Raw genomic sequence first — 13,539 nt, forward strand, 5'->3', positions numbered from 1 at the left:
GTGGAACCGACAAAAAGCAGCAACTCCACTCAGCCGAAAATTGCAAATGAGTTAAATTTGCACAAAAACACGATAAATTCTAAGTAAAACTAATCGGAAACGCAACGAGTGCATATTAACAAATAAAAATAACTAAATTTTATAAAAATTTCAATAATTAAACGAACGAAACCAAAGTGCTGCACATGATATTGTGAAAAAATTTAATTTCTCTGGGTGCACGACGACGACGAAGCAAAAAATAGAAAAGAAAAAGGCAGACAGATAAAAATAAGAATTTGTGCGAGAAGCGCTGGAGCTAATTATTGGGGAAAAACTGTCGGATACAAAATCTGATATATAGAAGATAGCAGGAGCGCACAATATTTTTTATGCAAACGAAATTAAATTGCACGTACGTTATATACATACAAGTATAAATACATATAGAAGGCAGTAAAAAAACAAGGCGACATATTCGCAGAAGAAGAACAAACACAAAAAAGGGAGTTGCGAATGTAAAAAAAATTGGGGTTTTGCAGCGCAGACAAATGGCGACAACTTCTTCAGGACTGTGAATGCAAAGTTAATTGCAAGGAAAATTGTCCATTAAAGTCCTCTGGCAGACTGAAATATTTCTATTGCAGGTAATTTGTTGTTTACAACAACGCAATACATAGCATTCTTGCAATTGGTGCATTATGTTGAGCATGCATCAGTCAGCGCAGGCATGCTTAACCAACGAAACGATATCATTTCGTTACGATAATCAACGTTAATAAACGAAACGAAGTCATTTCGTTTCGTTTATTAACGTTAAGATCGTCAAATTAACGAAATGATTTCGTTTCGTTTTCTGCCATATCAAAACGAAATCAAATCGTTTATGTTGATTATTAATTTCAAACTATGCTGGCAAAGCTGATTGATGGCGGAGTCATTAAAGGTGAAAGCATTAGCCAAACTGATTGCAACTTTTCTCATGAATTTTGACAGTACAAACATTTCTCAGAGTATTTTTGACATTACCACCAACGAATTACACAAACAAATTACATAGAGTTTGTGTTTGTATGTGCGCTCGTTGTTGCCACCTTACGGCTTCACCATGGCTATAGCATTGCCAGCACAATTCAAACATAAAGTATCACGTTTTTGTTAACGTTTTTAACGTTAACGAAAGCTTTTCGTTTCGGTTAAAAACGAGATACAATTTATCTTGATAATTTCTTTATCGATAATATTTCGAAGTGTTTCAACGGAAACGGTGGAAATTTTTTGATAAACGATTAGCTTAACGTTAAGGTGCATCCCTGAGTCAGCGTATGATAAGAAAAAACACAAAGCGCCATCCCCAACCAATAAACATTTTGGGTATTGCATTAAAATGCGGCATGTTTTTTCACATTTGTTAATACGCTTCAATGCTATTTCAATGGCATAGACCTTTAGTGGAACCATTAGCACTAACCTTGTAATCTAACAACATTTGTAATATATGCTAAATAAGCAATCGTTATTCTTTTTGCTTTTTTACAATAGTTTTTCAAGTTTTACCCTCCGACCGAATGGCAAACAACCGGAGGCAAGAAGCCATTGCTACACAACACACACCGTCGTCGAACGTTAGAGGACAATAAACGAAAACTCTTCCCCTTGACAGCAATTTTTTTGTTTTGTTTATTTGGTCCTTTTGTTTGTATTTGTTGTTTATTAGCACCTGTTAAAAACTTAAATATATATGCCTGCACACTGTTTGACCAATAACGAGCACACTCCGCCACAAGCCAAACCAATGCTCGCCATCAAAGAAGAGCAGCCACACCACACGAAAGCGTCGCAACCAACACAAACAACACAACGCAATTATAACGATGGCAATGGTGAAACGCATGCCAATGGCAATGCTAGCAGCACCGGCCAACAGCAGCGTCAACAACAAACTACTATCAACAGCCAGAACAATAATAGCAGCGCACATGAGACGACACAACTACCACCATTGCCGGACGGACCGCTTTGGACGGTGCTATATGATTATGATGCCAAAGGCGAGGATGAGCTGACATTGCGACGCGGTCAAATTGTCGTAGTGTTATCAATGGATAGTAATATATCAGGCGATGAGGGTTGGTGGACGGGAAAAATAGGCGATAAGGTAGGTATTTACGTATGATCTCACACAAACTACTTTTTATACCAACCTACTTCTTGATTGGTTTTGTTTTTTTTTTTTTCATAACATAAAACTAACTTTGTGATAATACTTAAAACAAATATTGCAAATAAATAAGTATACAGGCGAAACATACTGACGTCATTAAAAACATACGTGCATACATATATTATATATGTTTAAAAATGTATTTGGCGATTTTTTTATCACAAAACGAAAGTTGCGCTTCCAAACCTTCACCTCCTACAGCACATTGTTATTTTTCCGCGAAGCGCTGATAAGGCCATGTTAACGTCATATTTATCTACCCGTTTTCTCTGCAGTGCCAAATATTGCTAGAAGCGCTTAAGCCCTTTGTATGCCTGTAAACTATTAATATTATTGTAATTTAATTTGTAAAAGAAATATTTTAATTCATACAATGTTCCATTGTCTGCATCGGGGTACCAACAAAAGTTTGCTTAATTAGTCGAAAATTGAGGAGAGAAACCGTAAAATTGCTTTAAATGGATCAGACGAAATTTAACCATACACGCAAACATTTCACTATCAGGTTGGTGTTTGTAGAAACGTATAAGCAAAATTCTCTGTTGAGGCTGAGCTAAGAAAGCGTAGGCCAAAGTTATTCACTTGCGATACTTGCGATACACTTTACAGTATAAAAAAATATATACTCACTGCCTTGAACTCATAACTGTTTCAAAATCACATGTTAAATTAAATCTGTTACCTGCTCCAGTTACTTTGGGCGGGTGGCTTGGAATCACGTCCTTTCCAACCTCCCACACATCGCAGCCCTACTCATTGTGTGTTAAATATACATCAGCTGCTCGAAATCACGTCCATTCCGACAGCACTAATAATCAATAGTTTCTTTGGGCGGGTGGCTTGGAATCACGTCCTTTCCAACCTCCCACACATCACAGCCCTACTCATTGTGTGTTAAATATACATCAGCTGCTGGAAATCACGTCCATTCCGACAGCACTAATAATCAATAGTTACTTTGGGCGGGTGGCTTGGAATCACGTCCTTTCCAACCTCCCACACATCGCAGCCCTACTATTGTGTGTTAAATATACATCAGCTGCTCGAAATCACGTCCATTCCGACAGCACCGATAATCAATTCCGTTGCTCGGCATCACAGTCCATCCCGACAACTGATTCAATAATATATGTATATACATATTTTATAATATAATTTTGCTCACTATGTATGCTTGTTAATTTTACACTGTAATCCGCATTTATATTTATTCATTCATTCATATTTAGTCTGATTGATTGTAAAATTTGTAGACTAACAAATAAATAAATAAATAAATAAAATGTCATTATGGCCTGTTGAAATCGCAGGATGAGCGAAATTCTCCATTGAACAACAGGATGATTGCTGTTGTTGTTGTTGTAGCGAAGGTTGCTCCCCGAAGGCTTTGGGGAGTGTTATCGATGTGATGGTCCTTTGTCGGATACATATCCGGTACGCTCCGGTAACACAGCTCCATTAAGGTGCTAGCCCGACCATCTCGGGAACGATTTATATTGCCACGTTAAACCTTCAGGCCATCCCTCCCGCCCTACCCCCAAGTTACATGAGGAGCTAGGGGTCATCAGAGCCTCGTCTGTTAGTGAAACGGGATTCGCCGCTCGAAGGTGAGGCTGACAATTGGGTTTGGAGAAGTTATATAATGCGCTGGCAACCTGAAAAGGTTGCGCTACACAACTCCTTTAATCTGGTATTTTAGTCGTCTCTTACGACAGGCATATATAGCGCGGGTATATTCTAACCCCCTAACCCGCTGGGGCCAGAAATTGTATGATTGCTCATGAATGTTATGTCTATATCGCAAATATTAGGTGTTGGTCTGCTATACACGAAGAAATATACTTGCATAATGAGGGTTGTAAAAGGCTCGAGCGGATTTTTATACATTCAAAAATTGAAAAGTTATGAAAAATCGTGAATGATAAAGAATCTGTGTATATGCGCGAGATCCTGAAGCAGGAGGTAGTACGGTCACCTGTTTTTCGAAGACTAGCTAAAACTGTATTGACATCAAGCCTACCAATTTTATATGAGACTTGAAGGGAAAAGTTGTTCAAACGCACTAAATATTTCTGTTCCTGAAGTAACCTAAGCAAACTTTTGTTAGAACCCTCGCATGCTTAGGACCTAACCGAACTTTGCTAATTGCTCAATTTAAAGAGGACTAGTGATATTATAAACAATGCAAAACAGCGTTCTTTTGGTTCAGGAAGAGAGAAAGCAATAAGAATTTCTAGGTAAAATGTGAGCAAGATGGACCGTGATCCAAAGCTCAGAAAAAATTAAAATTGGAGCGTGTTACACGAAAAATACTTCATTTACGATGATCTAAACAGGGATATGATGAAAAGGTAGAACTTTGTCTGGTAAAACCCTCACGATTCCAATACCTAAACGATTAAAAGTGACTATCGGCGAATCACAGCGGTTTAAAAAAATAATGGATCAAACGGATCGCATATTTTGCATTAGTACTGTAATCTATAAAAAATCAATAAATGCAAGATGCGATAACCTCCGTAAAGATTTTAGGCCGAGCTTCTCTCACAATTTGTGTCGTGCTCCCTTTAATGCCTCCTACAAATCGACCGGATGGGATCTACATCTTTTACGCCGACTCCGAACGACATCTGCAAGGAAGATAAGTTTTCACTAAAAGCTTTTAAGGGCAGAAATATATAATCGGAGTGCTTGCCAAATCACTGCCGTGGGGTGACCCCACTTAGCACTAAGTTCTTGTTGTAGGTTCTAAGCACTTGTTTCTAAGTTCTTCATGTTGCTTAGCCCGGGGCCACAACACGACGGCCGCATATTCCAAGCCTTAAGTACGCGGAGTCGCTCCTCGGCAGCTTGGCCAACACTACCAGTGTATTTCTGCCATGGAAATTTATCGGAAAATCATTAGAGGACAAATGCTTTATGCTCAAGATTGCAAGACCCGATCATATATCCAGCTGGAGAGCGCGTCTACTGGGCTGTGAAATCTCCGAATATCTGAAAGCTAGAAACTGCATTTTCCTTTATCGACTTATCATGTATAAAGAGCCTAGTTACCTATATGATCAGCTAATTTTCCCCAGGTCTGCTCGGATCAACGGCCTAATAGTACCAACTTATAACTATCTAACATCTGGACGGCTATTCTTTGTCAATGCTATTCGCCTTTTGGAACTATATTCCAGTATCCATTCGCAGTAGTCTAAATAAAAGCAACTTTAAAAATGTTCTTTATGCACACCTTAGTGGAAACCATTATACTTCTTGAGTTTTCGCCATCAATATGTATGAGTGTAAACATAATTTTATTATTGCATTTAATTATTTGTTTATTTTAGATACTTTCGTAATTTACTCCTCTATATTTAATATGATAATTTAACCTACATAACCTTCTGTTATTACTTTTGTTTTTTATCATTGCTATTTATCTTTTTGTTGTACTATAAAAGATCTTAGATCTTATTGTACTAATACTCATTTTGCAATAAATGATATGAAATGAAATGAAGAGAAAAGCTTAGTGAAAATTCCTTTGCCTTGCAAGCTGCCATTCGGAGTCGGCTGAACCCATGAAGGTCCCGTCCCGCTAATTCGTAAAAAAAAATTTGAATCGGGAACGATGAAAAATCGAAGAGAAACTTGGCAAATCTGTGCGGAGGTTATTCGCGTCAAGTATTTGTCGATTCTTTGTTTATTAATAGCCTTATAACTCATCTAACGTTAGATCAAGAAAAAACACGGTATCGAAATATTCTATTCATGTTGTATGAAAGCGACTCCAAAATGTGCTTACACATTTAGTTTTTTTTTTTTTTTTAGAATTACTTATGTATATCTGTTTTTATTTTTCTTCCTCCTATTCAGGTCGGCATATTTCCCAGTAACTTTGTGACAGATCAAGATCCTATGCTACCGGATGTACCCTCCGCCATTGGTGATATACAACCACACGAAATCGACTATGCCGAACTCGAAGTGGGCGAAGTAATTGGTGCTGGTGGTTTCAGCAAAGTTCATCGTGGCTATTACAGTGGCGAGGAGGTTGCTATAAAAGTTGCGCCACAAGCAGGCCCCGATATGGAATCAAATCGCGATAATGTGCTTCAAGAAGCGAAACTATTCTGGGTTGTCAAACACGAGAATATTGTAGCACTACGTGGTGTCTGTCTCAAGCCACCCGATCTCTGTCTGGTAATGGAGTGTGCACGTGGTGGTAGCTTAAATCATATATTAGCACGTGGAAAAATACCGCCCGATGTGCTGGTTAACTGGGCGATACAAATCGCACGTGGCATGAATTACCTGCATAATGAGGCACCCATCTCGATCATACACCGCGATCTGAAGAGTTCTAATGGTGAGTCTTAGTTGGTGATCTCTTACTTGTACGCGCTTGAAATGGTCAACACACACGTCGCGTACATATGTGAAGACACTGCGCTTATCAATGCATGCCAACCCAATATTAATTGCAATTTTATTGTCGTTTGATGTTTTGATAAGCCTTTATTTATTTGTTTTGGTTTCAAAATATGCCTTGACATTGCAATGCATTATCTATTTACACTTCGATGCAACTCTTTTTTTTCAACGGTTTGCTTAAAATGTGTCATTTTCTATTTATTTGCCTGTGCAGTACTCATTTTGGAGGAAATTATTGCTAATAATTTGCACAATAAAACATTGAAAATAACCGACTTTGGCTTAGCGCGCGAGCTTTACAACACGACACGCATATCGACGGCGGGCACTTATGCTTGGATGCCGCCGGAAGTGATAAAAAGCAGCACGTATTCCAAGTAAGTTGTATATTCTGCCAAAAACAAAATTGTAGTTTATTTTTAAACATTATTTGCTTCTTTTGTTTTACTCAGATCATCGGATGTTTGGAGTTACGGTGTACTGCTGTGGGAGCTTATCACAGGCGAAACGCCATATAAAGGTTTCGACTCGTATTCAGTTGTGTTTGGCATTGCAGTGAATATGTTAACGCTGCCTATACCGAAAACATGCCCGGAGGCATGGGGGAAACTCATGAAAAGTGCGTATTCAATAAAATTTAATTTTGAAACAAACGCTTCATAAATTAACGATTTGTTTAGGCTGCTGGGAGAATGATCCGCACAAGCGTCCGGGTTTCAGGGATATACTAACAAAGTTAGAGGATATCGCACGTTCAGGCTTCACGTTAACACCACAAGAGTCATTCAACACAATGCAAGATGGCTGGAAGAAGGAAATAGCCGAGGTGCTGCACGAGCTGCGCTTGAAAGAAAAGGTAGGGGTGTACTTAAGCTGCATTATTCTTTTATGTATGGAATCGTAGTATAGTTGAAAACGTTTTATTGTTGTTGAGTGTGTACATTGTACTATGGGCGCGTTTATTGTAAGTTTTGTGGTTTTTAGATTTGTTTTAATGATGTTATTCTTTACACAAATTTTTCTATTATAAATCTTTAATTTGTTTGCATATTTGAACAAATCGTAACATATTCTCTGACTCATTTGATTACGTTTCACACAGCGTTTCCAAGCAATCGAAGAGGTAAGCAAGACACGTGAAATTTTCTTGCTGACAATTTGCGAATCAAAAAAAGCTAATTGGCTGTGTTTTATTTCGTTTTCAAAGCAAACAAAAAAGTTTTATTACATTTTATTACACAACTTTTTTTTATTAGACACATCTATTGCATGCGTGCTGCTGAATATTGCATTTTCATTATTATTTTTGCCAATGCGTTTATTATGTCGTTGGTACAATACCAAAGTCACGAATTTGCCATTTTTGTTTAAACGAAATATTATATATGTCAAATTTTGCAAAGCCAAAACAACAAATGTGCATTTTTTATTTTTTTGAAAAAAAAATTTAAAAAATCGTTTTTCAATTAACATTACTTAGTGGTTTACAAAAGTAATCCTTCCAATAGTGGTTGAAAAATACAAAATTAAATCTCTATTAATTAAATCCCTATTTTTAACAATATCTTACGCGTTTTTCTCAATACATCAAATATGCACATTCGTGACTTTGGCATTGGACCGACGATGTGGCAACAAGTAACGACAGTCAAAGTCATTCATTTTAATTTATTTTTTGGAACAGTGATTTGAAAGTTGAAAGAATTGAATGAAATTGTGTTATCGCTGTTTTTTTGGCTTATAAATATTTTTTTTGAGCGGAAGCAATGAAAGTGTGTCTTGTTGTTGTTGTTGTTGTTGTAGCGATAAGGTTGCTCCCCGAAGGCTTTGAGGAGTGTTATCGATGTGATGGTCCTTTTCCGGATACAGATCCGGTACGCTCCGCTACCACAGCACCATTAAGGTGCTAGCCCGACCATCTCGGGAACGGAGTGTCTTATTTTACATCCTTGGCTTTAATTATTTTTGCCACAGAATTATGAACTGTATTTTTTTCGCTAACGATTTGCTCACAAATATGCAAATAAGCTGCATGAAAAAGCAAGAGACTCGCAAAATTATACTACAAACTTGATATAGACACTGTGCAATTAATCTATTAAAGCTGGAAACAGACATTGCATTCCTTTTTATTATCTCGCAAAAATTAGATAAACTATCAGGCCTGTTCTGAATTCCGACTCGGAATGAAAAGTAAAACGACATTGATTTCGACTCGGTTTCTATTTGGTGTTCTCAATTCCGATTGTAAAAAATCGATTCGAAGTCGATTTCGAATCGTTTTCATTCCGATTCGGTAACCAGTTTAATCAGCCGTTTTTGTTTATGTGTTTTGGTTTAAGTATCATAAAATTTTATTTTAATTAAAAAATGCCTGCAGATATGGTTTTTGATGCGCAGACGCAAGAATACGTGCTATTGTGCATGCGAATCGTAAAAATGCGCTGGATCGGAATTCAGAACAGGTCGACTTCATTTCGATCAGCATCGATTTGTTTGCCTAATAGATTTCTTGATAGAAGTTTTTAAAGAAAGATTTATTATGCCAATTTAACTCAAATTTAAACAAAAAATACACACAACTCTTCCAAATAAAATGAAGAATTTAAAAAAAATTATTTGAAAGACAAATATCGCAACATTTGTGTATAATCTGCCAATTAATTTTCATTCCGACTGCTCAGAGGCAATACTTTTCAAACCGATAATTTTTGGTCGGAATCGAAATTGAGAACACCAATCCATTTCGATTCCGAAAAAATTGATCGGAATCGGAATCCAGAACAGGCCTGTATTTTTTTTCCAAACGCACAAAAACCGAACTTTGCATGCTCTCTTAAGCCGCTTTTTTGCTCACTTCTTATATATCAAAATATAAAAAAATATATATATATTAAAATTTCTACAATAACAGGAACTGCGCAGCAAAGAGGAACGCTTGAATCGTGTTCAAAGCGAACAGGACGAACAGGCTATGAATCTGAAGCGCTTCGCGGAGCACTTGAAGCTGCGCGAAATGGCTTTGATCGGCCGTGAGCTGCAAATTGCACAACAAACCCCTACACCAAATCGAAGGCGTGGTAAATTCAGCAAAGTGAAGCTCAAAGTAAGCAAAATTTTTTTGGCATAACTCAAATGTTTGCCTCACGCACATATTCTAATGTTATCTTCATTGCAGCTTCTCAAAAAGAACGAAGTGCAAATATCACTACCAACAGACTTTCGACATACAGTTACTGCGATCCACGATAAACCATTGACTGATACACCACCCGGTTCGCCAGCGATTTCACAGCTGCGCATTGTGGCACGTGAGTATATAACACATTTTGCGTACGAATTATTGTCAATATGGAAGTTAGCTATTTGAAAAAGATAAGAACTTAAATGAGCGAATAGAGGAAGCATAGATCAAATTAAGAAATATTATTAATTAAGGTTTGAAGCATTATGGGCCTTAGCATTGCGTTTGAATTGAAACAAATTCCATTCGGAAATCAAATTCTTTAGTATCCCTAGTAGCTCTAAGCCGGATAAATTGATTTTACATTCGAAATAGAATGGCCTTGTTTCCAAAAAAGGAAAAATTGCTCGAACATAATTAAGTTTATTAAATTTTTGTTTTAAAAAATTATTTAATTTTGTTAATTATGTGCAATTTTTTTTTAAATATTTAATTTTAGTACTTTAAAATTTTTGTATTTTTCTCTTTGCTTATTTTGTTTTTTTTATTACATTTTATATTTGATTTATTGTTTTGTTTTTCTTTCTTTCTGCCTCATTTGCGTACTTTTTATTTAGTTACCCCGCCACAATTGCCACCCGAGGGTTATAAAGGTAAAACGTGGGGTCCGTCGACAGTACATCAACGTGAACGCCCCCATCTACCTGCATTACTAGCTACCGAATGGCCAAGCCCAGTATCGACCAACTCTTTATTTAGCAAGAGTGCTCCAAATCTCGACAAAAAGGCCGTGCGCCCCAATCAACTTCACTATGTGCACCATAACCTCCAGCATCAGCATCACCACCATCAGCCACTGCATCAACATAATCATTCGCCTCATCATCAGCGTCTTAAACATTTACCGTCGCATCATTCGCACGCTCATCATATTGAATACAAATTTGGTTCGATGCCCTGTTCGCCCACTTCTCCCACGTATGCGTCCGATGCTTGTATCGGTTATAATGAGTCAGGTATTTGTATTATAAGGAACTACAAGAACAAAAACAACAGTAGCAATACAACACCAACAACAACATCTCCTATAACAGCGACGGCAACATCCCTCAACAAAAATAAGTCGAATTCATCGCCCAATTCCAAATCATTCAATTCATCGCTGGTGACTTTCCCATTACTAAATAATACAAACGAACATGCGCATGCCACATCAAACATAAATAATAATAATAACAATAATCATTTTCAGCATCAAAAACATAATAGTAATAGTAATACGAATAATATTAGCAAAACCTACCACAACAAGAAAGATGGTAATATTGCCGCTAGCAATTTCATATTTGAACCAAACATTCAAAACAACAACAATTATAACCATACGAATAGCTGTAGTAGTAGTAGCAATACAAGTACTAGTACACTCATTCTAGCCAATAATAGCCTTAGTAATAGGAATAACGGTAATAATAGTAACAATAACCATAATAATAAGAATAAAAATAACAGCAATAACGGTAAAAGAATGGAAACGACTAGCGTCAATGCATTGAAAAGTCTCAGTTTGTGTAGCAATAAGAAATTGAAAACACTACCACTTCGTCAGCAACAACAACAGAATTTTTTGCGTCAACACAGCCACCGATCTCCTCCAATGGCGCGCAGTCAAGAGGATGGCTTAGATATGCCTTCACGGTATGCATTGTCGCCCCTCTCACTGTGGCAGTACCAATTGGCGCCAGCGCCAGACTATCCGCCATCAGATCAAAGCGATACGGATACTGAACCGCCTACGCCCACCGTTAGTTGTTTCCCTTTTCGCAAAGTGTCGCCAGTAGCACCACAGCCTTTACCCCCATACACGTTTCACGATCAAAGTCCACTGTCCGAACATGCGTGTAGTGGTTTTAATAGCCTTGAAAATAGCCCTGCAGTTGGCCGCAAGAAACTATCGCTAGACAGTGAATTAACAGCCATTGAACGCATACAAAAACATATGCAAAAACAACAGCAACAACAACGGAAAATGATGCCAATCGTCATGTTGTTGTCTGACTTTGACGAGCTAGCACCGCAACCGTTACACAGCACAAGCGTTGCAAGCAGCTCGACTAACCTGATAGGCAAGCCTAATGACCCGACATACGATCGTGCTTTCTATCACGAAATGCAAAAGTCTTTAGAAGAAATGTTCACACTCTCAGCTGGCGGTCGATTTGGCAGCCAACGCTCTGAGCCCCTTAATTCAAAGTCAAGCGGCGATTTCACCAAGTACAATTCGACATCGCGCCTTACTGAGGACGCCGTCGACGATGAACCCACATATCGCTTTCAACGAAATGCGTCTGGCTCGCAATTTCCCCGTCAATGTTTTTTCCAACAACCTCCACCAAACGTTGGCGAAACCACAGACGATGCGGCCTCACTGGCGTCAGCAGCAAATGAGTCACAAAATATCTCATTCCGTTCATTTTCGGTCGATGAACAATTCAATTCAATATGCTCCGATCGTTCCTCCTCTATTGATACAACAAACTCAACACAAACATCGCGTAAATCATCCGTCACTTTCCAATTAAACTCATCCGCCTCGCAAACTAATTCCTGTGCCTCCAATGAGGAGCAAGCCAACAATGCGTTAGCTACCGTCAGCGTGAATCAATCATTCAGTTTTTCAACGACTTTCAATTCGAGTGATGCAGATGCGTCACATTTCGCAACAGACACAGAACATTTCGTAAACAAATCTGCATCAAGCGCTATGTCATCTACAGCAACAGTGTCGAAGAGCGCGCTTTTACATGGCCTAAAACTGCAGGACGTACAGCCAACACCGGAAGTGTTGCGCATGCAGCAGAGTTTGTTATTAGCTCAAGAAGCAAAAGCACGTAAACACAAAATGCAAGCAAAAAAAGCGCACAGCAAAGCAGCGAAGGAGCACAGCTCGTCATCGTTGTCGTTCCAACATAAAGTGCAAAATTTATTGAATTATTTTACGATACGCAAAAAGAAATCAGAAAGTGAATACAAATTATTTGAGAATGCAAATTCTGAATTTGTGCACGAAAGTCGCAGCAAAGCGAAGGCGAAAGCAAAATCATGCGAGCAATTGGAATGTGTTTAACGCATCGAAGATTAAAAGAAAATTTTAACGTCTGTAGAGAATGTTTGGAAAAAATGCTAGAAATTGTTATGATGGGGAAAAACGCTGCGCACTGATTATGTATATTGAACTATGTGGATTTTTTTGATTATGTTTATAAACTGAATAAGTGTTTAAAAAAATCTATTATGGACTGAAATATAAAAGGTCGCAGCATTGTGGCAGGAAGCGCTTTGTCCAGCAAAATGTCTGCCATCAACGGCGACAAGCAATATTAATCACCTTGAAAAGGAAATCGCTTTTGGGTCTATTGTTTACATAAACGCATGCGCAAAAACCTTTTAAACGAGTGCATTTGTATGCATTTATTTTTAACGCAAAAGAGAAAAAAAATTCTTAATGCGAAACGAATTTTACAAATCGACGCTCATACCGAAGGGGCGACCATTCATCAAGACCAGTCAAATATGGTGTTGCAAGCTGTGCAAGACATTTTGTATTCAATTAAGTTTAAAAGTATAGTATACATATTCAATAGAAAAAACATATTTTTAGTTATTAAGCATTTAATATAAGACTTTCAGTGCCACTGGAAATGGTAAAAACCAATTTTAAATGAAAAAA

At 37.8% G+C, this 13,539-nt stretch overlaps 2 protein-coding genes across 3 annotated transcripts in view; one reads left to right on the forward strand and one right to left on the reverse strand.

Moving 5' to 3' along the window:
• Positions 1-13,539, reverse strand: part of sdt (stardust) — a 449,266-nt gene that overhangs the window by 380,524 nt on the left and 55,203 nt on the right. The gene's annotated exons all lie outside the window — the stretch shown is intronic.
• slpr (slipper) overlaps positions 1-13,539 on the forward strand; it is a 17,713-nt gene continuing 4,174 nt past the window's right edge. The window contains exons 1-9 of the mRNA XM_067782033.1: positions 1-626; positions 1,522-2,137; positions 6,068-6,560; positions 6,840-7,002; positions 7,078-7,244; positions 7,306-7,481; positions 9,540-9,731; positions 9,804-9,936; positions 10,427-12,928. Coding sequence (XP_067638134.1) covers positions 1,721-2,137; positions 6,068-6,560; positions 6,840-7,002; positions 7,078-7,244; positions 7,306-7,481; positions 9,540-9,731; positions 9,804-9,936; positions 10,427-12,928 — 4,243 coding nt within the window. The 5' untranslated portion in view covers positions 1-626; positions 1,522-1,720. The remainder of the gene's footprint in view (positions 627-1,521; positions 2,138-6,067; positions 6,561-6,839; positions 7,003-7,077; positions 7,245-7,305; positions 7,482-9,539; positions 9,732-9,803; positions 9,937-10,426; positions 12,929-13,539) is intronic.

The sequence above is a fragment of the Eurosta solidaginis genome, chromosome 4, assembly GCF_040869045.1.
Source record: "Eurosta solidaginis isolate ZX-2024a chromosome 4, ASM4086904v1, whole genome shotgun sequence".
Lineage (NCBI taxonomy): Eukaryota > Metazoa > Arthropoda > Insecta > Diptera > Tephritidae > Eurosta > Eurosta solidaginis.